Source organism: Cokeromyces recurvatus (genome assembly GCF_025118155.1).
Source record: "Cokeromyces recurvatus strain NRRL 2243 chromosome Unknown BX663scaffold_9, whole genome shotgun sequence".
NCBI lineage: Eukaryota > Fungi > Mucoromycota > Mucoromycetes > Mucorales > Mucoraceae > Cokeromyces > Cokeromyces recurvatus.
Genome location: NW_026251395.1, coordinates 291,585 through 315,169, shown reverse-complemented (window position 1 = coordinate 315,169; position 23,585 = coordinate 291,585). Strand labels below are relative to the sequence as shown.

At 28.5% G+C, this 23,585-nt stretch overlaps 10 protein-coding genes across 10 annotated transcripts; 7 read left to right on the top strand and 3 right to left on the bottom strand.

The window, feature by feature from the left end:
* The first annotated feature begins 190 nt into the window (after positions 1–190).
* BX663DRAFT_470891 (DHHC palmitoyltransferase-domain-containing protein) lies at positions 191–2,027 on the top strand. Its single transcript, XM_051524135.1, has 3 exons — positions 191–970; positions 1,056–1,247; positions 1,347–2,027. Exons 1-3 carry the CDS (start codon positions 452–454, stop codon positions 1,923–1,925), a joined length of 1,290 nt encoding a protein of 429 aa, XP_051383890.1. The 5' UTR covers positions 191–451; the 3' UTR covers positions 1,926–2,027.
* A 1,802-nt stretch (positions 2,028–3,829) lies between these two features.
* On the top strand, positions 3,830–5,075 carry BX663DRAFT_505649 (uncharacterized protein). The gene is made up of 2 exons (XM_051527099.1): positions 3,830–4,991; positions 5,048–5,075. Exon 1 carries the CDS (start codon positions 3,912–3,914, stop codon positions 4,800–4,802), a length of 891 nt encoding a protein of 296 aa, XP_051383889.1. The 5' UTR covers positions 3,830–3,911; the 3' UTR covers positions 4,803–4,991; positions 5,048–5,075.
* An 886-nt stretch (positions 5,076–5,961) lies between these two features.
* BX663DRAFT_505647 (uncharacterized protein) lies at positions 5,962–7,284 on the top strand. The gene is made up of 5 exons (XM_051527098.1): positions 5,962–6,102; positions 6,166–6,226; positions 6,304–6,332; positions 6,425–7,006; positions 7,095–7,284. Exons 1-5 carry the CDS (start codon positions 6,066–6,068, stop codon positions 7,112–7,114), a joined length of 729 nt encoding a protein of 242 aa, XP_051383888.1. The 5' UTR covers positions 5,962–6,065; the 3' UTR covers positions 7,115–7,284.
* Positions 7,285–7,319: 35 nt separating this feature from the next.
* BX663DRAFT_505641 (uncharacterized protein) lies at positions 7,320–8,461 on the top strand. Its single transcript, XM_051527097.1, has 4 exons — positions 7,320–7,657; positions 7,734–7,874; positions 7,949–8,174; positions 8,231–8,461. The coding sequence occupies exons 1-4, from the start codon at positions 7,622–7,624 to the stop codon at positions 8,452–8,454; spliced, it is 627 nt and encodes a 208-aa protein (XP_051383887.1). The 5' UTR covers positions 7,320–7,621; the 3' UTR covers positions 8,455–8,461.
* Positions 8,462–8,596: 135 nt separating this feature from the next.
* Positions 8,597–9,040, top strand: BX663DRAFT_432506 (phosphatidylinositol N-acetylglucosaminyltransferase subunit Y-domain-containing protein; the record flags this gene model as incomplete). The annotated part of the gene is made up of 2 exons (XM_051522936.1): positions 8,597–8,842; positions 8,921–9,040. 2 exons carry the CDS (start codon positions 8,597–8,599, stop codon positions 9,038–9,040), a joined length of 366 nt encoding a protein of 121 aa, XP_051383886.1.
* A 1,075-nt stretch (positions 9,041–10,115) lies between these two features.
* BX663DRAFT_550971 (uncharacterized protein) lies at positions 10,116–11,885 on the top strand (the record flags this gene model as incomplete). Its single annotated transcript, XM_051531252.1, has 4 exons — positions 10,116–10,195; positions 10,267–10,477; positions 10,579–10,641; positions 10,698–11,885. 4 exons carry the CDS (start codon positions 10,116–10,118, stop codon positions 11,883–11,885), a joined length of 1,542 nt encoding a protein of 513 aa, XP_051383885.1.
* Positions 11,886–12,232: 347 nt separating this feature from the next.
* Positions 12,233–12,698, top strand: BX663DRAFT_432530 (uncharacterized protein; the record flags this gene model as incomplete). Its single annotated transcript, XM_051522940.1, has 2 exons — positions 12,233–12,442; positions 12,507–12,698. 2 exons carry the CDS (start codon positions 12,233–12,235, stop codon positions 12,696–12,698), a joined length of 402 nt encoding a protein of 133 aa, XP_051383884.1.
* Positions 12,699–13,107: 409 nt separating this feature from the next.
* BX663DRAFT_505614 (adaptin N terminal region-domain-containing protein) lies at positions 13,108–16,811 on the bottom strand. Its single transcript, XM_051527096.1, has 17 exons — positions 16,614–16,811; positions 16,484–16,555; positions 16,250–16,376; positions 16,001–16,196; positions 15,774–15,933; positions 15,553–15,719; positions 15,411–15,484; positions 14,818–15,330; positions 14,630–14,751; positions 14,461–14,539; positions 14,266–14,393; positions 14,117–14,206; positions 13,941–14,059; positions 13,819–13,834; positions 13,739–13,763; positions 13,617–13,657; positions 13,108–13,542 (listed from the first exon to the last, which is right to left on the bottom strand). Exons 1-17 carry the CDS (start codon positions 16,716–16,718, stop codon positions 13,177–13,179), a joined length of 2,400 nt encoding a protein of 799 aa, XP_051383883.1. The 5' UTR covers positions 16,719–16,811; the 3' UTR covers positions 13,108–13,176.
* A 462-nt stretch (positions 16,812–17,273) lies between these two features.
* BX663DRAFT_485392 (uncharacterized protein) lies at positions 17,274–18,875 on the bottom strand (the record flags this gene model as incomplete). Its single annotated transcript, XM_051524606.1, has 2 exons — positions 17,274–18,532; positions 18,641–18,875. The coding sequence occupies 2 exons, from the start codon at positions 18,873–18,875 to the stop codon at positions 17,274–17,276; spliced, it is 1,494 nt and encodes a 497-aa protein (XP_051383882.1).
* A 2,967-nt stretch (positions 18,876–21,842) lies between these two features.
* On the bottom strand, positions 21,843–22,415 carry BX663DRAFT_348129 (uncharacterized protein). The gene has a single exon (XM_051522165.1). It carries the CDS (start codon positions 22,356–22,358, stop codon positions 22,014–22,016), a length of 345 nt encoding a protein of 114 aa, XP_051383881.1. The 5' UTR covers positions 22,359–22,415; the 3' UTR covers positions 21,843–22,013.
* Positions 22,416–23,585: the final 1,170 nt, after the last annotated feature.

Sequence of the window (23,585 nt, the reverse complement as noted above, 5' to 3'; positions counted from 1 at the left end):
ATGAAAGGTAAATACATTTATAGCCCTTCCTTTTTTTTTTTTTCCCTAAAATAAAATCTTTCGTAGAAATAATTTTATTTGTAGAAGCATAGATAACTTATTTTTTTTTTAACTGCTGCCACTTCCTTTTCTTCATTGAAACAAAGACTGAGCAGCCATCAATGATCAATAAAAATAATTTTTATAAATACCGCTATTATGAGACTTATAATTTATTTACCTTCAGGACGTTACTCAAGCGTCTAATATGAGTAGATGAGATTTTATATGTATAAACTAAAGAAAGTAGGTTTATAAGTGTAGCCAAGGTGAGGGGGTATTTTTTTTTTAGCAAATTATGTAAAATATATTTCTTCTCCGCCATTATACTATACTACATTTATGTAGAAAGATGTTTTTTCTTACCTATTTATGTATATAAATATATCCACTTCAATCTTTAATTCTGAACATGTTAGAATCTATCCCGGGGAAAATATTCGTTATTGGTGTCTCGATACTTATTTCATTTATTGCGTATTCTTCTCAGTTAATATTGTTTTTACCTGCTTACGGCGGATGGAATTTAAAAAGCTTAATCAGATTATTACCCCTGAATGCATTAGTCATGATGGTATTTTACAATTACTATTTAGCTGTAGTAACAGATCCAGGCAAGATTCCTACTGGCTGGGAACCGCCTTCTTCACTTGTAATATTCAAAGAAATACCTTCAGAAGGAATCACAGGTCCACGTTACTGTAAATCGTGTCAAGTATATAAACCACCTAGAAGTCATCATTGTCGATATTGTCGTCGTTGTGTTTTAAAGATGGATCATCATTGTCCTTGGATTAACAACTGTGTTGGTCATGCTAATTATGGTCATTTTATGCGGTTTATTATCTTTGCTGATCTTGCCTGTCTTTATGTTATTTTATTGCTTGTTGGACGAGTAAGAGCTATTATGGATGCTATCCGTCATTTTCAGGTTTGACAGAAAAAGAAACAAAAAAGAAAAAAAAAAAAAAAAAAGAGAGAGAGAGAGAGAGAAATAACCAACTATAATTTGTTAGTTTGATGCCGAGCCTACAACGATTGAAATCATTTTTATGGTTTTGAATTTTGTATTTGCATTTATTGTTTTATTTTGTGTTGGTATTTTAACAGGTTATCAACTCTATTGCCTTTCAAAAAATCAAACGAATATTGAGGCTTGGGAAAGAGGAAAAGTAGAAGATTTAATTAGAAGAGGAAAAATATCGCCTGTAAGAAAAAAAAAATTTTTTTTGTGTCTTCATACATATACATACAAACATATATTATGTATCAAAGATAACACTTTTGTTTACTTTATTTTATTTTAGGTCAATTATCCTTTTGATGTTGGATTTTATAGAAATATACGTGAAGTATTAGGATCAAATCCTTTACTTTGGCTTTGGCCACAGAAGATGCAAGGAGATGGCTTAACATTTCCCATGACGCCAGAAACAGACCCTCGTTTACCTTATTATTGGCCACCACGAGATCCTGACGATCTTAGGCCTTCTATTTTTTCTTCAAAGTATAAGCGTCAACAAGAGATTCAACGACTTTTAAAAGAAGACCCTGATGCTGCTAGAGCATTAGAAGAAGAATCTGAGGGATATTATGATTCAGGTAGCTTTATATCAGATAGTGAAGCCGAATATTCAATAGACGATGAAGAGGAAGGCATGAAGCGTTTAATGAATCAACGTTTATATGATTTGTCTGGAACCTATTTTGAACATACAAGTACATTAATGGGGAAGCACTATAATAATAATAATAATAATAGAGATGCATTATTATTTGACAAAGATGAGGATGAGGATGAAGATGATAGCAGTAATGATGATACCATCTCCTTATCTACATTTGCTTTTAGGAAGAAGTCTTATCCTTCAACAAAAGAAGATTAAATGGAATTATTTCCTTTTACAAGTATATATAATAATAAGTTGAATGTAAATAAATATATAGCAGTAGATACATACGTAATGTCTGCTAATAACTGTCACTTCTTTATATAATGTATCTTATAAAAGTATTCATATTCATGTTGGTTTCATTCGGGAATAAGCCTAATGATGTCTATATTTATTTTTAAATAGATAACTTTTCTATGTATTGCTAATTGAACTAGTAATTAAGTATATAACCTTTAGAAATGCGAGAATTTTATAACTTTATTCAATACACAAAAGGAAAAGATAGAAGATGTATATGGTTATGGTTATATCATGATCTCTTATAGTATGTGTGTGTGTGTTTTAAGAAAGTGTATCAACTGAAAACCTATAGGTTTAAGTTATCAATCTTTTCTATAATAAAGTTTTATTTTTCAACTGCAAAGGATACTTGTGTTAACAAACATCTATTACAAGATCATATACTGACTTTTACTCTGATGCAAATATATATATATATATATATATATATATATATACATCTATATTGCGTTCAACGTAGACAAAAGCACTCTATTTAAGACAGAAATCATTCAAATATCACCAACATTTAAGAAATAACACTATATCAGGAACTAAACTAATTTATTCAATGCAAAGATGAAAAAATAAAAAAATAAAATAAAATAGAAGATGACCCTGTGCCCTCTGAGACAATATATAGCCTATGCTTGATGAGATTGTGCAAGTCAAATCTAAAGGATGTACGTGTAGTGGTATTCATTTAGAGTGATTAACAAGAATACAAGAGTATCCAAGAACAAGAATATAACACACCAGTATTAATTATTTTTTTTTCTTAGGTGCTGGGTTAAGTATTGCTCTCGAGCATATTTCATGATACGTGAAACAGTTGTTGAGAGAGAGAAAAAAAGACCTATCATTGATAGACTGTAGCTATCTATTTGCAATCATAAAAGAAGAAATAGAAAGGAATACAATAAAGATAATGCATTATTTAGAAAATTCAGGACTTATTATTCACAATTCAAAAGACTATCTAAATACTTTCAAGCGTATAGAATTATTTACATTTCTGATTCAATATAAAGAAGATGAATGTAGTAGTATTACTTTTAAAGATTCTTAGATTAACGAAAAATAAATAAATAAAAAGATTAGAAAATGCAGTTCAAAGTGAACTTGCCGATAGATAGCGAGAATCCTTATACAAGACAACCGTAGTTGAAGAAGATATTACTCTATATTTATTGCCTACAGCACGATCTGCTTCAAAATCTGTGAGATAGTTCTCAAAAAAAAAAAAAAAAAAAAAAATAGAATGAAAAGGCATTTGATAACTGCCAAAGAGAGATTTATTACTATGAAATCCAGTTATAAGAATAAAGCGTGCAACACATAAAATAAATAGAATTGTTTCCTTTACGCACAATAAACAATTCATTAATTTATAAATTTAAGATAGAGAATACGATACGATTGTGTCCTTTGAGGTTAATAAAGCTTTTCACAAGATTGTTGGATCAGCTACTAATATTTATCTGAAACATGAATCATGTTTTACTATATTGTTAGTATTCCAATTTATCTACTTATAGCTATTTATTTACTCCTTAGGAAAGAAAAAATATATTATGTTTAGTTGATATGCATATTCAAACTTTATGCAGCATATTTTTTAGTTATGTGATGCAAGTTTTTTTTTTTTTTTTTTTTTTTTTTTTTTTTTTTAAGTTTTATACGTCACACTTTTCAGCTTTTTGCACAACCCATTTCCGGGAATTAGTGTAATTAAAAATCCTCGATCAGTCTAGAACCCAAATCATACGGGTACTTTTATTGTTTCTGCACTTCTTGGTGCCCTTGATTTAATTTTATTTAGCCTTTATGATAAGCATACATATAAAGTGTTGATTTTCTTTTCTTTTTTCTTTTTCTTTTTTCTTTTTTTTCTTAAAAAAAAAAATAAAAAATACCATGAATGTTTTACCTTCAACTGATCAATTCGATGACAGTCTTAAAACAGCAACCAAATGGACTTTCTATAGGATAAATCAACAAAAGTTAACTTCGACTCCAAACAAAAAAAAGCGATCGAAAAGGATCATGAGTAAGAAGGCAACTATCGAGCCAGATGACAAAAAAAGAGAATCGTCTTGTTTTATTAGCAAAAGACAAGACAATGTATATAATAACAACGCTACCGTCATAAAACGTACCAAGTGTGGAGATCAATTAAGCAATGAACGGAAACTTATGAATAGACGTGCGATTATTTATATATCGAATAATGATCATAATCTATCTCTAAATAACATTCTTCCTAATGAACACAAACAACAAAAAGACGATGATTTATTGTTATCGCTTTACTGTTTAACACAACAGAAGCTCCGCAAGAATACATTACCGCTTTTAGAATCTATTCATTTACAACAAATGTTAAGGACACTAGAACAACAAAGTGACACATCTTTTAGATTAAAACATAATCGACATTTTATTCAACAAACAGCAACTCATTCATCTGATAAGCAGCCCGCACCAACACGATCGTCCTCTTTTCAGCAACGAAAACAATCTTGTTATAAATACGAAGAAGAGGATAATATTCCATTAGTAAAACTATTAGCCCAACAAAAAGGCAATAATACCAAGCAGCGGAGAAAATCAGAAGAACATCAGTATAACAACAACTATCAGCAACCTTATTATTCATTTTTGCCTCCTGTTAGCCAAGCAACTACACTATTCCATCCTATTAGTAATAATGTCTTTTATTGCTCTTTACCCTATTGGCAATTTTCCTCTTTTTATCAGCAGCATTTTCATTTTAGTAATGCATATAGACAAGCATTTTCTGTATAATAAACTGTATATAATAAACAACAAATAAAAAACTAGTAGAGCGTAGTCTAATTTTTTTTTTTTTTTATAATTCATAATTGCATCGTTCTTGGCATACTATTTAAAGGGGGCTTATCAAATCTCCTTATATATTTCAAATCTTATTTGTGATATGCAATCATCTTTAGTTTGCTTTCTTCATTGTGTCTACTTTATGTATTTAAGAAAGAAAGAAAAAAAGCAAATTTTATATATCTTTAGTTTACCATTTTTAATCTATTGTCCAGTTGCAATAGTAAATCTAAAGAAAATGAAACAACTATTTCTTTTAAATAATTTTTCTTTCCATTTTAGAAGTTTTATTTAATCAGCAGAAAGTTTCTGTCTTTTAAAATAATAATAATAATAAAAAGCAGTAATACTGGGAGAGTCAAAAGTGGGTAGTAAATCTATTAATGCGAGAATAACATGTATAATAATTCCCAAGTCAACATCCGCCCCCCTTCATTTGTAAAGGTGTGTGAATACAAAACTACAAATGCTGAAAATTATTTGCTACATACTATCTAATAGATGATAGTAGTAGCTAATCTTTTGTTTATTATTCTATACTGAAATATTCTGCTATACTCATTATCATTTCTTTAGATTAACGGAAGCACAAACATGAAGAAAATAGCCAATCTGTTATTGATTGATACGCCATCGATATTGTATATTATAAAGTATATGTATAAGGATATTTCTCAAATTTGGGATAAATATACATATTTGTATATTTGTATAAATAAAAAAAAAAAAAAAAAAAAAAAAAAAAAAAAAAAGAGGCAGTTATTTTGAGTCCAACATAATTTTTATTATTACTTGCTACACCACAAATTCACTCTATACCTTATTATATATCCTAAGCACACTCATCCAATTTTAAAACCACATCAAAATGACATCTACCGTAAACATCATTTATTCTATTATAACAGATGTTAACTACTAAAAAAAAGACAATTCACATGAAGATAGTATCTGAGTTTCATTTTAAAGTATCCACTATTCGATGATGATCTCTTTCATGTTGTTATAAGCTAATCTTTTACGTCATCATATTGGGCATAGAAATTAAAGCGGGCTTAATTATCCTATTATTTTGCTCGAGCCAACCAAAACTTTATAGACAGCAGAACAAGGGGACCCGCTAAAAAATCTCCCCCATATTTTATTTTTTTTTTTATTAAATAAAGAAAGCAACTTTATTCTCCACCCTTCTCTCTCCTATACGTATTTAATATGGCTTTCCGTTTAATTACTAAAAGTGCCGCAACTGGTAAAAAAATAAATAAATAAAGAAGCGTAAATAATCTATCTAATTCAACGAATTGTTAAATAGCTGCTGTTGCTACTCGTCCTAGCTTAATTAACACTACTCGCCAATCCTTGGGTGCCACTGCGTAAGTTTTTTTTTTAAGAAAAAAAAAGACATTATATTAAGCAAACAAATTAATAAATTATTATTACTTCTTTCAAGTGTTCGTCATTATACCACTCAAAAAGAAGGTACAATAGCAACAATCTATTAAATGAAAACAACGAAGCTTTCTCTCCCCCCTTTTTTTTGTATTAATATTCGTTTTTTTCTTTTTCATTAGTTGATCCTAAGGAAAAGGCAAAAAGCATCATCGATACCCTTCCAGGCAACAGCCTCATCTCTAAAACTGGTTATCTTACTTTGGGCACTGGTCTCGCCACATATTTGATTTCTAAAGAGATTTACGTCTTCAACGAAGAAACACTTGTCTTGATTTCCACCGCTGGTCTCCTTGGTGTTCTTTTGAAATACCTTCGAGAACCTTTCACCAACATGGCCAATGAACATATCGAACGTATCAAAAATGTTTTGGTCCAAGCTCGTGAAGATCATAAGAGTGCTGTTCAAGAGCGAATTAATGAAGTTGGACAAATGAAGGATCTTGTTGATGTTACAAAGTCTCTCTTTGAGCTTTCTCGTGAAACAGCTCAATTAGAAGCTGAAGCATTCCAATTGAAGCAACAGGTCAATGTTGCTCATGAAGTTAAGTCTACTTTGGATTCTTGGGTTCGTCATGAAGCTAGTCTTCGTGAACGTGAACAAAAGCAATTGGTTGCTTATTTGACTGAAAAGATCAATAAGGACTTGCAAGATCCTAAAATTCAACAACAAATTCTTGATCAAGCTATTCTTGATGTTCAAAGTAATTATTTAATTTGATGGAATGAGTGCATACATTTATCTATACACATGTACTAATGTTTAAATTTCTGTTTTTTTTTCTAATTTAGAAATTGCCAAGTCTCATTAGATATCAAACCATTTTCCTTGTAGTTAATTAACGATCGTCCTTTTTGTATAATCACTTTATGAATATTTTTCTTTGGAAAAAAAAAAATACAATTAAATGGTTTTAAATATATGCACATAAAAAAAAAAAAGCTGTCATAAAATATAAAAATTGCCCTTGAAGATTGATAATTATTTTTTTGTATTTTCTTTTTTTTATTTAACTAAAAAAAAAAAAAATGTCTTCTTTGAATAGCCAATTACAAAATTTTAAAAAGTCCTTTAAGGCTAGCACTGACATAGCCGTTAAACGTGCTGGCCAAGCAGTACCCATCAAAGAAACTAAAACTTCCATAGGAACTATAGCAAATAATACAAAAGCTTCATTTGAATCTGTGAGTGGAATAAAGAAAAGAAAGAAGACAACTGGTAAATACTGGAGTAATGTCAATAATATCTCTCTTTTTTTATATTCAAATATCTGTTAGTTTATTCACAACCTGCTAATACGGGTACTGGCCATCATGCCATGAGTCAGTTGTATACAGTCATTCAATTTTTAAAAGTAAAAAAAAAAAAAAAAAAACGATTGTTATAAACGAGAGAAGAAAAAAAAAGGATATTAATAATTGGAACATTAGGATAGTGATGATCCGCAATCAGTCATTAGTATTGCCTCTCGTACTAAAGTAGACATTTCTAAGAATCAAATGTTATGGGATAAATTAGTGAATAATGATAAAATTGAATTTGATCCTGTTAACCAGACATTTGCATATAAAGTAAAACAAAAAATATCTTTAAAACGAGTTAATGTTTTCTTAAAAAAAACACCTATACACATACTTTAATTTAGCCTACATATCAAATTAGAAGCAAAGAAGATTTGTTAGAATTATTAATCCAAAAAAAGAATGAAGGTGGCATGGATTATAAAGACTTGAAGGACTCTTATTCCAAATTAAGTAATGCAGTTGAAGAATTAGCGACAGAAGGACAGATATTGGTTGTTAGAAATAAAGATGGAAATCCTCGTGTATTATTTCATAATGATGCGCAATATAATACAACTATTGATCCTGGTAATTTTGTATTATACATGTATGTATATACATTTATTTAACTTTTTTATCTTTAGAATTTAAAAAGATGTGGTCTGAAATCTCCATCCCGGACGAAACAGATTTGCCAAAAGCACTTGAAACTGCAGGCTTGAAAACAATGGAAGTATTTGAAAAGAAAGTTACATCAGAGACAAAGCCAAAGAGATCAAAGACAAGAAATAAGAGAATTAAGATTACAAATACTCACTTGTCTCATATTGATTTATCAAAGGACTATGTGCCTGCTCATAAAAAATAAAAATTATTTAATATATTAAGAAAAAGAAAAATAAATTAAATTCTTTTTTTTTTTTTTTTTTTTTTTTTTTTTTTTTTTTTTTTTCTGCTGCTGCTGCTGCTGCTGTTATTATTGCTGCTATTATATTTGCAAACTATGTGTGATGCAGGTACATAATCGAAGACGACCTTCTAAATCTATCTTTATATCTCGATTACCACCGAATAATGCCAACTATACGAATGAACATTTCAATTATGCTCGACGAATGACCATTCATTTACCAGAGACAATACCTGACACTACATATCTCTATGGTTACGCTTTGTTAAGTTTTACATTCATTGTGTTTATTATTTCTGTCTATTCGATTATAGCCAGTCAATATATGCCAGATACTCATATTAAGGTTTTTAATAGCAACTTATGAAAAAACAACAACAACAACAGTGCAGTAGTACTTACTTTCTTTTTTTAAAAAATATAGATACTAGATTGGATTAAATACGATGATTATTATTGTCTTTTAATTCCAATTACTGCAATTGTTTGGATTTATTGGGTCTTATGGAATTGGATGGGAATGAAGTTTTTCAGACATAATTAGATTACAATGAAATGATACCCTTTTTTATTATAGTTTCAAAAAAAAAAAAAAAAAATACATTTAACAATATGATATATAAAGAAGAATATTTATTTCTAACAAGGAAAAAGACATGCATAGTTTTAACTTGGGATATAGAAAAAAAAACTCCCCATCTTGACGCTGTTTGGACATAGGTTGTTAAACATGCTTAGATAACATGTTTCAATATAGAAAATAAGTTTTGTCTATGAGCTCTTGGTGGCTTCAAAACCTGGATAATGTAAAAATGAATTGCTTCCTTTTTTTTTTCTCTTAATTCATGAAGAGCTTAACTCCTACATTGAATCATTAGCAACAAAAACAAAAAAGCACAACAGTTTTTAGGAAATAATTCAACTTTTACAGCAAATAAAATAATGTATGTTTCGTGACTAATATTACTTCAAAACAAACAAAAAGGTACCAAATAGTGTTAATTAACATCAAGTATATATTACTTATATCTTTGGCCAAGTATACTTGACATTCTTTTTTAAAGCTTATTTGTAAATATTTCTATCTTTAGTGTTATATTCATAAGCCCATTCTATATATGCAAATTAGCTAAATGCATAACTTTAATTTGATCTATACTTGAAAGTCTTATTATTCACTAGATGGTCTGAAAGAGACTACTCTGTTCTCTTTATATTTATTATCTGTATGTAACATTAAAGGTTTTTATTTGATCATACATAAGAATTCTAATGTAAAGTATAACTTGCAAGAAAATAATATATATGTAACAGCAGTACTTTAATACTAAATTTACTAAAAAAAAAAAAGAAAAATGAATGCTTAATATTTAGTATAAACCATCTTCATGTACTGAATGTACTTTAAACTTTTAAATATTTATTTTTTTTTATCTGATTTTTATTCTTGAGTTTTTTTTTTTTTTTTTTTTTTTTTTTTTTTTTTTTTTTTTTTTTGTACTCATTAATATACAGCCTTATTCTTTTTTTTATTATTATTATTGTTACTGTTCTTTTATACATATAATTATTAAATACTTGTACATATATCCATATAATCAGAGAATCGAAAGAATATTATGATCGGTTCTTCTACAATAGGGAATAATAATCATACCATTACCAACAATATACCTGAATTTGTTAAAAAGCTATTTAGGTAAAATTCCATTAATTAACATTAGTTGCATCATCATCTCCTTATCTTCTTTCTTTCAAAATATACAATAGCATGTTGGAAGAAAACACATACCCACACATATTCTCTTGGGGAATAGAAGGGAATACATTTGTAGTAAAAGATCCCAGTGAATTTGCTCGCCACATATTACCCAAACATTTTAAACATTCGAACTTTCAAAGCTTTGTACGCCAATTAAACAAGTATGACTTTCATAAATTGAAAATACCGGAGGAGAGTCAACGAATATATGGTAATCAGGTAAAATAGATTATACTTGTAATCATTTAAAAAACAAAAGGAAAAAAAAAAAAAAAAAAAAAAAGAATTAATCTAACCTTTTTTTTTGGTTTTTTTTTTAGGCATGGGAGTTTCAACATCCTAATTTTAAATACAATAGAAAGGAACTCTTGGAAGAAGTCAAGGTAAGATTATATATGCATGTGTTATTCTAAATTATTATTCATGTTTTAAATAATAGAGAAAACCTACAGGAAAAGTAACACGTCCAACTACAGCAAAAGTAACACATAGTTCTTGTATTGAAGAAGAAATAAAAATGTTAACATCGACTCTTCAAAAAGAAATCAACGAATTAAAACAAACACAAAAACAAATGGTAGAAAAATTGAAAGGATATGATAAAAAATATGATATTGTATTAGACAATATTCAGGCATTTAAAAAGACATTAACAGAACAAGATACACTTATGCAAGAAATAATGAGTTTTGTATCAAAAGAAAATATGATAGCAGCTTATCAAAATGTTTCTAATGCAGCTGAATCTCAATTGGAAAAGATAGCGACAGTTGTAGAAGGTACAGCTAATATATTATCAACTGAACAATCACAACCTTTACAAATGCAACAGCAGCAGCCATCTTTAATTACTGATAACACAACAACAGCAGCAGCAACAGCAGCAGCAACAGCAGTGACCTCTACTGTTAGCACATCAGTCATACCCATCACTGCTGCACCTATTGTTAAAAAGAGAAAACGAATGCAATTAGGATGGTCAGTACCTCCACGTGTATTATTAGTGGACGATGATTCTATATTTCGTCGTTTATCTACTCGATTACTTCAAATAGCAGGCTGTACAATTGATGTTGCTGTAGATGGTATGGAAGCCGTTCGTAAATTAGGTACAACTAAATATGATTTAGTGCTTATGGACATTATAATGCCCAAGTTAGACGGTATGTCAGCTACAAGAAATATAAGACAATATGATACATGGACACCTATTATCTCCATGACTTCTAATACAACAGCACAAGATATTCAACAATACTTTTTAAGCGGCATGACAGATGTTTTACCAAAACCATTTAATCAGGGCTCTTTAGGCAATTTATTAGAAAAATATTGTGCACATTTAGTTGTACAAAGACAGCATCATTTATTACAACAAAACTATTCTTTAAACAACAGCACGATGACACCACAATTAACATTAATTGAAGAAGGAGAAGAAGAGGGCAAAGGAAAAGAAAAGGCAGTAACAACGACAGACTATTTACAACAGCAATTAACTTATCCTTCTTCTTCTTCTTCTTCAACACTGCTTCAGTCAACGCTTCAACTTTTAAATAATGATAATGATTCACAACAATGGTGTTTGTATGTAAATCAAAAGCGACCTAGACTTGAAAATAAATAATATTTATACATAAGCTAATAAATATAAAGTCACAAGAAATCTAAAAATACAGTAGTATTTAATTTATCAAATTGTGTAACAATACAAAGTATATACATATAAAAATATAAAAGACCAATTTCTCCCTCTCTCTCTCTCTCTCTTTTTCCTTTCCTTTTTTCTATTGAAACCAAATCTCAAGAAGTATAAAAGTATATAAAACTAAGGCGCTGGAACAAGATTTATTATTAGGAGAAAAAAAATAAAATAAAATAAAATAAAAAATGCAATCAACGGGTTATTATAGTCACCAAGCACAAGCAGCTTATCTTACACAGCAACCTATGTTACCTCACCACTCAGTTATGATGAATAATCTTCAAAGACAAGAAGATTCTCTTGCTACTGTTGCTGATGACGAGGAAGAAGATAAGGAAAATGATGCAGAAGAAGAGGAAGAAGGAAAGAAACCTACGACAAGAAATTCAGGTCGTCGTAAGATAAAGATTGAATATATTGAAGATAAAACGAGACGTCATATTACTTTTTCCAAAAGAAAAGCTGGAATCATGAAAAAGGTTAATATATATATAAACTAAAATTCAATTGTAAGAAAAGAAAAGACTAATTTCGTATAAATAGGCCTATGAACTTAGTACGTTAACAGGTACACAAGTTTTACTATTGGTTGTTTCAGAGACAGGCTTAGTCTATACATTTACCACACCAAAGTTACAACCATTAGTTACAAAGCCAGAAGGGAAAAATCTAATTCAATCTTGTCTAAATATTCCTGACAATAATATTCCAACTGTTGAAAATGGTAAGTTTTAACCATCATTATTATTCTCGGAGTACGATATATTAAATTTTACCTTTTTTTCACACACATAAATATGTATTTATAAAGAACATTAATATATCCACATGCTACATCATATTCATCTTTTAATATATAAATACGCATACAAATATACACGTATGAATGTATGTGTTTATTTATTTATTTATTTACATGTATACACACATATATAAAATAGGAGGGAAAGAAAAAAAAATAAAGGGAAGAAAAGCGTAACACATAAAAGAAATAGGGGATTTCTATGTATGTATGTATATATATATATATACACACACACACACACATGTATATATGCATATTCATATACATACACACACACACATATACACATACACACATACACATACACACATACACATACACACATACACACACACACACACACACACACATACACATACACACATGTAAATGTAATATATTTGATCTTTTTACTGGATAAATGTATCATCACATTAATTGACGTTTTGTCAAAAATGTGTTAATTTCCTTTATACTATGTTTGGCTTTCATTGTCATTATGAATTGATGTTCAGGTAACATGGCTATATGAATTAGAACAGACGGAGCTAATTCTGTTTTGTCTTCTACTGCTATAAATTCTTGTCCTATCATTTCAACTACATCTATATTCCATGATTTAACCAGTCTTCTTGCTAACTTGTTACTTTCAATGACTGAGCATTCAAATCGTTTTTTTTCTTCAACAGTATACTTTATCCACAACTCACCAAAGAGATGTGTAGTCATTATAAATTGATTTCTTTCTTGTTCATCTTCAAGCTCTAGTTCTATTAAGCTTGAAACCAAATCAGTCTTTCAAAAAAAAAAAAGGAATGAATACATATTTATATATGTGTATATGTATATATTTCTATTACTCTGTATACCTCTTTTATTTTATAATTAGTGCGACTCTGTATACTATTTCCTATTTATTTAATACGTATATGGGTTATATTGATTACTGATCTATGCTGATATATCATTTTGTAGTCTTCCCTTTTCTTACCTAATAAAGATGATTCTCTTGATAACTATAAACTTGAAATGGTAAGAACAAAATAAAGTGCATATTAAAGTTGACTGTACCTGTGCTATTGGCCGACTTTTATAAATGTATATAAATATGTGTATACATATACATTTGTAAATGTGTATATATTTTACATATATTCAGTCATTAGTTTAACTTTAATTCTAAATAAACTTACTCTAAAGTCAAGTAATTTTGATTTAATTCTTCTTCTCTTCGATTAAGGTTGTATTTACTTGTTATATCATTATTTACAAATCTACTAATTTCTTTTGGCTGATTAGGATTCATAGATAACTATACAAAACCAAGTAATCATATTAATAGACATAAATATATAAAATAATACACTACCTTTGTAACAGAATAGCTAGTATCATCATTCTCTTGTAATTCTCTTTTAAAACTTGAATCTTTAATAATGACAAGTAATTCTCTTGCAATCTATATACATATCAAAATATCAATAGAATCCCTCCTCTTCCTCCATCTTTTCATTTTACCTCTTGCTTTTCAGGTATAGGAGACTTTCTATATTCTTTCAAAACCTTTTGAATGCCGGATAACCAAGTTTTACTGCGGATTATACACTGCTTCATAGCTTGTAATCCGTATATTTGCAAATAATCATCTGCATTAAAAGTATAAGTGTGTAAGTGTAAATTTTTGATTATCCTGTAGTGTCCTTCAATTAAAACCTTGTATAATTTGAATCCATTTTTGAAGTTGCTTCATAATATCTATGTCTGAAAAAATATATCCATTTTCACCCATTGTCTAAATAAAAGTAAGTAAGTATGTATGTATGTATGTATGCTTAAAAATAAAGCCTTTTATATAAATATATATAGCTTGAATCTATCTTACCCAAAATATAAATTGAATAAATAAGGGTGAATATCTATCAGAATTAGTTTTCTTTAATAAATCAAAAGATATCTCTACAGACACCTTTCGCAATAGATTTCCATCTGTTTCTTTGATAAGAACTATACCCAAATAGATGTGTGATTTATTCTATTAAAGAAAAAAAAAACAAGTGTTTAAATACTTACTCTCCTTCAGCAAATTGCATTGGGATTCTACATAATCATCATCGAGATTCTTCCTTGTCTCTGCTAATATAGTCATCATATTTTCTATATACCATTCGTCTACTTCATTTTTATGCGCTTGAATTTTGTTAATAAACCAATGAGCAATCATTGTGTTACTGGACTTGGATTCATTGCTTTTATTTAATGCTTCTATTATATCCCGACATATATGTGTCAACACTTCCTCATTCATAATCATGTCCAAGTTTTTAATTGTCTGAGTAAGTAGAGTATCATCATCAAAGGAAGTATGGATGATCTTGGCTAATAAAGTACCATTCAGCCAATCTTTTTTCCAAAAGCTTTCATCTACATAGGACATGCCTAAGATTCCTAAATATTTTAGATTATGATTATTTGCATGAAGATAAGGTACAAGTACTTGAAAAGGATTTTCATCAGGGACAGAAAGACTACCCAATAAGATTGGGTCCATAGATGAAAGTAATTTAACGCATTCTAATATAATAGCTTTTTATATGTGTATGTAATATTAGAACAAATAATATAAATATTTGAAAGAAAAAAAATATATTTATACATATATGTACCAAATGCTGCATCTACTTTCTTCTCTACAGATTTAAGACAGTCTACTATAATATTATAGAAATCTTGAGGAGATCTAGAGTATTATTTAATGACTTGAATTGCAAATAAAAGAAAAAAAAAGAAAAACTCCCACTGTTTTACCCTATATTCAAGTCATGATATATTTTGTAAATTTGCAAACATTCCATTTGAGCCCAAGGTGCTAAAACACCATGATACAAATATGATTTGTGGATTCTTTTCTCTATAATTTTTCTATGAATAGTATAAAATTTTGGTAGTAAATCCTTAAATTCCATTGCATGTTCCTAGTACATTCTATTTATTAAAGTAACAATAAACACATCTTTAATTTCAGTTACCATAAGAATCATTTTCCAGATACCCAATGAAGTGAAAACTACACTCATATCTTTATCTTCTAATACTTTTCTAAATGAAGGTTTAAACTTCAAGAGATCCATATTAGATCTTTTATATAAAAAGTAAAGAGCTATAACTGCTTTTTTACGAACAACTTGTCTATTAGAGATAGATGTTGTTAATTTTTTTTTTTTTTTACATATAAAGAAGATAGTTCAATATATACTTTGGGAAATCGATTGCTTGAATCACCAAGTCCAGTACATTATCAGGCATTTCATCAAGCTCTAAATAACAAATAGAATTAAGAGCTGCACATCTATCCAAATAATTTTGACTTTTTAAGTCTCTTTGAAGTGTATTAATCAGCATAATTCCCAGTTCATGGTCCTTTTTAAGAAACAAGGTACAAGCAAGATAGCCTGAGATATCCTTTTAGTGGATAATTGTATCATTTGACTAGTTTATACTATACCAACTCGTCTATCTATCTCTGTTTCACCACTTTGAGCAGACATAATTGCATAAATAATACCAAAATCTACATCATATCCAAGCATATAGCAATGAATTAATCGTATAACATAATCCCTCATTCTATTCTATATAGTAAGACTAATGTTATATACTAATCATTCGACTCTTCTCACTCTCTCACTCTCTCTCACTCTCTCTCACTCTCTCTCTTTCTCTCTCTTTTTAAATTTACTGAGGGCACATCTGGTAATCCCATTTTGCAACTTAAACTTGTTAATTCTTTAGTAATACGGCTTGCTTCTTCCTACCTCAAAAAAAAAAAGTAAATGTCATTCTTAATAACCAATCAAGCTCCCTCTTACAGTTTTGCTTTTTGCTTGACTTATTTCCGTAATGAAATTATAAAATTCTGTACTTAGTCCTGATGCAATAAATTCAGAACTGAAATAATTTTGTAATCGTGACATCTAATTTGAATTGAGTTTTGAGGATAGTAGTTATGATTATAATAGGTGGAGAAAAGAAGGACAAAAAAAAAGAGAGAGAGAAATTAGAATAATATCTATGTTAAAATGGGGTTGCATAAAAAAAAAAGAGGTCTCATGGACATTTCGGGGTGATTTTTTGGTAGAGTGCATGTAGTCAAGTAAATAAATCACTACAACATTCTACTTTTACTTATTTAAATTCTTTTTTTTCTATGCATACACTCAAAATTGTCTGTACAAGCAATTATGTCATGATTATTTTTTTTTTATTATTATCTTTGACATATAGAAAAGGGAATTTTATAAACCATAGAGTATAATAGTTTTATTTTATTTTATTTTAATTTATTTATTTTTGTTTTTTTCAATATATAAATAGAGGAGAATTCAGTATGTACAAATGAAAAAAAAAAAGGCAAATATATAGGTTCCTATTCTTATTAATAATCAAAAGGGTGACTTTAATATAGGAGGTATCTTGTTGAGGGTTAAAAAAAAAAAAAAAAAAGGAGGAGGAGGAGGAATTATACGTTGTCATTGCTGTATGACAGCATCTCCTACATGCTTAAATAATTGATATAAAATAGCATTAAATGATTGAGAATAATGATTAGATAATATTGAATCTGCTACAAGACAGATATCTAAATAAATTTCCTTTTCTAGTGTGAGTAAGATATCCGTTGGTTGTTGTCCATGTACTAATGCCCTTTCTAATCGTTGGTAAGTTTTGACAAATGTATAATGTGCATCCTCAGAGGGAGCCTTGAGGAATTTTGCCTCTAGTCTAATCATGGCTGACATAATACATTCCATAGTTTCTTTATGAGGTTGAATCCATTGAGGCAGTACGTGATAATGACGACGCCAGCCTGTTAGATGAGAGAGCCAAGTCATACCTGATAAGATGGCGAGTCGAGGTAGAGCGACAAAGGCAGCTGGATCTAAGGTTTGAATCATGTTGATATTAATGATATCTAACTTGAGAGAGCGTTCTAAGGTGGGTGGTAATAATTGAGTAAATGTATCATGATAGATGGCACTTGGAAACGTTGATAAGGACGATGAAGAAGACACGGGGGATATTGTTTTTTCTTCTTCCTTTGCTATTGCTATCGTTGTTTCATGTATATGATCCACATGATATTTCCCGAAAACGATATGTACATAACAAGCATAAAGCTTATTTTCAAATTGTGTCCAATAATACAATAGATTAGATAAGGAAGGCTCTAATTCATCACGTAGAAACTGTTGATGTTGTACTGTCTCGTAGAACAAAGTAGTTTGAGTTTGAGTAAAAGAAGATGAGGGTAAAGAATTGATTGTAAATAGACTCCACATTGAAAATCTTTTTGTGTTTCTGAATAATAACAGGGACCTCTTTTGATAGCGACGCTTGACGATTCTTTGTCTACGTATCGTATCCCGTAATTGAAAACGAAATTGTTCCACTGCATCATATAACTTACTAGCAAATGGCTTGAGTACTTTTGTGAAATATTCGAGATGCCGTACCTGACCATGATGATGAAGAACTTGAGCTGCAAACCAAATTGATTCGTTAAATTTTTTTGGACATGTTTGAATACTATTATCGTTGGTTAAAAGAATAGAATCCATTAACGGATATTCAGTGCTCATAACTGTTTCACGAAGAAAGTGTAAAGTATCAAAAAAGACGCGTTGTTGATAATGTATATTACTGACTGCATATTCAATCTGTGGTTTTGAACGTTTACTAGATTGAATTGTAGTAGACAATTCTTTTATGCATTGTATCCATTGTTTATCTATTGTCAAAAAAAAGTAAAATAAAAAAAAAAAAAAGTAAGCGTTATACTGTAGAAATTAAAAAAAAAAAAAAAAAAAAAAAAAAAAAAAAGATAGTAATAATATACCTGCATGATATAATAAAGCTAATACATTCTCTTTTTTCAGCTTTGGGACCTTTTCAACAGATTTCGATAATAAGGGATTTACAGAAAAGATACGCATAATTAATTCTGGGAACATGGGATGATTCGGATTATCTTGAGGCTGTTGTATGTATTTCTCATTTATCATAGTTGGTTGAGATTTAAAATCCATGGTCAATTTGACAGTATAGGCAATAAAAGGGTCTAATTGAGACATAAAGAAAAAAAAACACTGAAAAGAAGCAATCAGAGAGAGAGAAAGAGATAATAAAGCTAATGATGGTTTGTATAAATATATATTTTAAGGATATTAATAAATAAAGCTTGTTCTTATGAAACTTACTTTATTTAATACTTGTAACTCCTTAATGTATATTTATACGTATATTTGCTTTATATAGTGCAATAAAAGGAACCCTCTTTATATATGTATGTATATATATATTTGTATATATACATATATGTATATTATAAATATCTTTTAATATGTACCTTATTTTTTTTTTAATTCTATCATTCCTTAATATAGAAACACTCTGGATCGATTACAAATAAAACTTTAGTATATGCATACACATGTAAACATGAAGTCAATTTTTTCTAAGCTTCTTTACTAAATTTAGAAAATATGCTCATAAACTAACAGAGTTTCGTCTTTCATATATTTAAATTACTATTCATACTATTTACTTGTATGTATAATACTTTATTTTAAATTAATTTCTTCTTTTTTTTTTTTTTTTCTAGTTATACCTGCTAGCTATAGATGAACTTATTTATAAGATAATAAATATGTATAATACACCACTAGCGTTCTATAAAATATTTCTACATTCTGATACAAGTAATCTTTGTTGCATTCTCATGTTTATTTCGAATAAGATAACAAAGAATTGCCAAGTATGATTCACGTGTATTATTCGTATCATTTTTAACCTTCTTTTTTTTTTTTTTTTTTTTTTTTTTTTTTTTTTTTGCATATTACTCGATAGCAGACAGAATGTTATTACCTTAATAACATATCTATTCGAGTAGTGTTGGATATGATAAAGGATGTTTTTTTTTTGTCTTAAAGAAAATGGATTCTACTCAAGCTATATGCTTTTATTTACTTAATTTGATCTTCTTGAAAGCTTCCTCTCGTTTATATTTAGTATATGTATACTTTAAATAATTAGATCCATTATATATACAGGTTTCGTGTGAAAACTACAAATCTTAATTCTTTTAACTTCTTCAAAACTTCAGTAGAGAGGGGTAGGGGGGTGGAAGGTGTCTTTTAATTGAAGCAAATACCTATACGTAACTTTGTAAATTATTTTAATTTTGTATCATTTACAGGTATCAAAAACTTCTATTCTTGTATTGGGACATATTCTCAAACATGAAATTTAAAGGCAAATAAAACATTGGCTATATATCTGTTGTTTGAATGTTGGTGTGTGTATGTATAGCTGTTAATAAGAAGAGTGTTAGTAGGTAAGGTATCAAACTGAATGTGACTATGTATTGAGTAATAAAATATACTTATACTTAATATAACTATTGATTTTTCTATGATTATATTAAATAGAACTGTACAAAAATAATATAGATTATGGAAATAAATGTGAAATTTTAGGCTAAATATTTATTCAAGCCTTAAAAAAAATGAATGACAAGCCAAAGGATAGTTAAGAAGTTGTTCCTAGTTCTCTAAATTTCTACTAATTCCCTTACACTGCATTGTACAAGCTTGCAATTATATTTGCACTGACCTAAAATTAGGGTGACACTGTCAAAGATAGTATATACTGATCTGATGATTTCTTAAGACCTGTGTTCCCTCCCAACATAACAGTAACTCCTTAATTGTTAACCCATCGACGGATGATGAAAATACAAGTTGTTCAAGTCTCTTGAAATAAGAATCTCATCTATCAAATTATAAGTGTTTTTTTTTATGATAACCAGTTGCTTTTTACACAAAAATATCTTCTTATCCTTAGTATTATTTCATAGATTTAAATTTAAACGTAGTCATTTACCTTTAATCCTTATCTATTTATTCTATGCTTATATGAAGTATATATTTATATTTAAATATATATGTTAATCAGAAAGACAATATGAAACTAACTGTTATATCAAGATCAAAAACTATGCTTATTCATCATTAAATCATCATTAGACATTCCTAACTTGTATAGTTACCCAAGATGAACCAATATAGATTTTAATATACCATCGTATTTAATGAGGTTGAATGAACATACAATATAGTCTATATAAAATATAATTTATTCAACACCTAATTGAAAGAATTTAAATATTTCTGCAACATTTTTAAAAGTTATCCCCATATATCATTGAGGTATTTAAGATACTTATTCTAGAATAATTATCAATGATACAGATAACTAAAAAAAAAAAAGCATGATATAAAAAGAACCATATTTATAATTTTGAGATGCATCTAGTTTAGATGTAAAAATTGTATGTATACCAAGAAATGAATTATCTTTGTATAAGAGAATATTTTACGATAACAAATTTTGCTTTTCAGCATAATATTATACACAAGTTATTTGTAAAAACTATTTATACTATATACATTCATATAAGAAATAGTGTATTATATTTATCCGTTTATTTTTGTTATTAAAAAATTTTTTTTGTTTGGTCACAGATTAAATCTGTTATCATTCCTCTGGTCCTTTATCCGGGAAGTTTAAGAAAATGGTGCCATGCTGTAAGATTCGATTAAGTTGCGCTACATCTTGCTGTAATGGAGTATTTAGATCAATAGGCGCAGCTTGTGCTGATGACCTTCTCTTCAAAGGTAATGCATGTGTGTTTATCAGAAGAAAATAAGATACTAAAACTAGAGTAGATATCTTCATTCGTAATGAATTATCTAGAGAAAGAAAGATATAATATGACTGTATGATTTGTATAATAGTAAATAGTAGTACTATACTCCCTATACTATTACTCGGTCCATGTGTATAGATTAGTAGTAGATCATGCTTCATTACTTAACTTGTATTTCTCCTTTATTTGCTCTTCTTCTTCTCCCTTTTATTTTAAAACTCCTGTTATATGATTTTTAGTATCAACGCCCCCACCTTCCCTTCCTTTTACACTCACATACAAACGCACACAATTCATTATTCTTCTGTAAAAGCCAAGTTCTAGACAATCAAACCTTAATAGAAGGAAAAAAAAAAGAAGCTTTTTATGTAAATGTACGTGAACCATTCAATCCGAAACATAGTGTTCCTGATTTCTTTATTGTTCTTTTGAATTTGATATATTTTATAATGACAAAATTATAGGAATAATAATAATAATACGAGTTTTCTTTTTCAAATATTTATAAAATCACATATAATAACGATAAAGCACAGCTTTTTCTTTTTTCTTTCTTTCTCTCTCTCTCTTTCTTTCCTTCTTTTTTTTTTCTTATCAGCAATATATAAATGGACAACGGTCTATATGAGGTTGATCTTTTTTTTAATAACAATAATAGTAATAACAATAATAATAATATATAAGCTAAATATAGAATAGAATAGTTTCTTTTACACATACTTAAGTTTGCATGCAATTCCATATTTTGAAGCATACGACGAGATAATTGAGCTTTCTTGTTTTCATTAGCGAAAACAACGAGGATTTGAAGTGAAGAGAATATTAATAAAACAATGTAAAACTTCATAATTTGTTATTTAAAATTAAAAAAGGAAAGAGAGGCAAAAAAAAAGAGGTAAAAGAGAAAGGAATTTATATCTATTTTTATGCAAAAGAAAAAAGGAGTACATAAAATGGAAGAGAGAATAAGGAGAAAGGAGTCAAATTTTCGGCAGAATAATTAATCATACTTTTATGAAATGTAATTTTTACTTTAAAGTGATTTTTATCATTTAGCAAAAGTAAGAAATTATATATTTTAATATAGTATATACTTTTATTATGGGAGTTTTTTTCTTTTCTTTTTCTTTTTCCCTTTAAATTTTATAGTATTTACGATTTGAAATCAAAGTCTTTGAAATAAGATTCACATTGGGTATTACAATCACTATTGACAGTGTCTGACAAGTGTAAAGTTACCCATTCTTATGGTAAACAAAGAAAAAGCAATTTTTTAAAGTTGTTTAATCAATAGTAAGGTGTTACAGTATTTAAACTTTAGATTGAGATAATAACTTTTTAAATGATTTACCAGTAAAAAATCTTAAGCCTATTAGGACAAGTCGCATTCGTTACGGCGATTATTGTTTTGTTATGTAGCCTCCTTTAAAAAAAAAAAAAAAAAAAAAAAAAAAAAAAAAAAAAAAAAAAAAAAAAAAAAAAAAAAAAAGAGAGAGAATGGGCGACCTTTGTTTCTCCAGATCGACTGAGCAATCTTCATTCTATTTAACGAAGCATTCATATCCCTCTATTAAAGTGTTCGACATGTCTTATAAACAAAAACATCTTAGTCAGGAATGCTGATTACTCGATTCAAAATTCCAGTTATACATTTACAGCAGATTTGTAAAGTCAGGTACTTGTCAATAGTAACAACTATCAAGTCACCACTCTTCTATCTCTCTTTTCTTTTTTTTTTTCAAAGTTTTATAGAAAAGAACAGTTACACCACTGTTCAACTTCTTCAGTCGGGCCAAACATTTACCCAACACGGCCCTACCAAATAATACAATTAAGGGCACATTTGATTGGTATTTAGCAAAGTTACTCTTCTTTTTCATTTCTTTATCAAAGTAAAAAAAAATAATCATGACTATCATCATTGGTTTTAAGATGTAGCTACTTTGATGTATTCCTCCTCAAGACCTCTTTCTCTTTCTCTTTATTCTTGATCTTCTTTTCTTTCTTGATCTTCTTTTCTTTCTTATTCTTCTTTTCTCTTAGTTTTATGTTGTATGTTTTTTTTTTTACTTTT

Excerpts from the sequence above, each read along its gene's own strand:
- BX663DRAFT_470891 (XM_051524135.1), top strand. The coding sequence starts at position 452 with ATGTTAGAATCTATCCCGGGGAAAATATTCGTTATTGGTGTCTCGATA. Across the intron at positions 971-1,055 it reads ATGCTATCCGTCATTTTCAG|TTTGATGCCGAGCCTACAAC; the intron begins GTTTGACAGAAA and ends ATAATTTGTTAG. Across the intron at positions 1,248-1,346 it reads GAAGAGGAAAAATATCGCCT|GTCAATTATCCTTTTGATGT; the intron begins GTAAGAAAAAAA and ends ATTTTATTTTAG.
- BX663DRAFT_505649 (XM_051527099.1), top strand. The coding sequence starts at position 3,912 with ATGAATGTTTTACCTTCAACTGATCAATTCGATGACAGTCTTAAAACA.
- BX663DRAFT_505647 (XM_051527098.1), top strand. The coding sequence starts at position 6,066 with ATGGCTTTCCGTTTAATTACTAAAAGTGCCGCAACTG. Across the intron at positions 6,227-6,303 it reads CAATCCTTGGGTGCCACTGC|TGTTCGTCATTATACCACTC; the intron begins GTAAGTTTTTTT and ends ACTTCTTTCAAG. Across the intron at positions 7,007-7,094 it reads AGCTATTCTTGATGTTCAAA|AAATTGCCAAGTCTCATTAG; the intron begins GTAATTATTTAA and ends TTTCTAATTTAG.
- BX663DRAFT_505641 (XM_051527097.1), top strand. The coding sequence starts at position 7,622 with ATGAGTCAGTTGTATACAGTCATTCAATTTTTAAAA. Across the intron at positions 7,875-7,948 it reads ACCAGACATTTGCATATAAA|CCTACATATCAAATTAGAAG; the intron begins GTAAAACAAAAA and ends ACTTTAATTTAG. Across the intron at positions 8,175-8,230 it reads TAATACAACTATTGATCCTG|AATTTAAAAAGATGTGGTCT; the intron begins GTAATTTTGTAT and ends TTTTATCTTTAG.
- BX663DRAFT_505614 (XM_051527096.1), bottom strand. The coding sequence starts at position 16,718 with ATGTCACGATTACAAAATTATTTCAGTTCTGAATTTATTGCATCAGGA. Across the intron at positions 16,556-16,613 it reads GTCAAGCAAAAAGCAAAACT|GAAGAAGCAAGCCGTATTAC; the intron begins GTAAGAGGGAGC and ends TTTTTGAGGTAG. Across the intron at positions 14,060-14,116 it reads CTAGCTATTCTGTTACAAAG|TTATCTATGAATCCTAATCA; the intron begins GTAGTGTATTAT and ends GGTTTTGTATAG.
- BX663DRAFT_348129 (XM_051522165.1), bottom strand. The coding sequence starts at position 22,358 with ATGAAGTTTTACATTGTTTTATTAATATTCTCTTCACTTCAAATCCTC.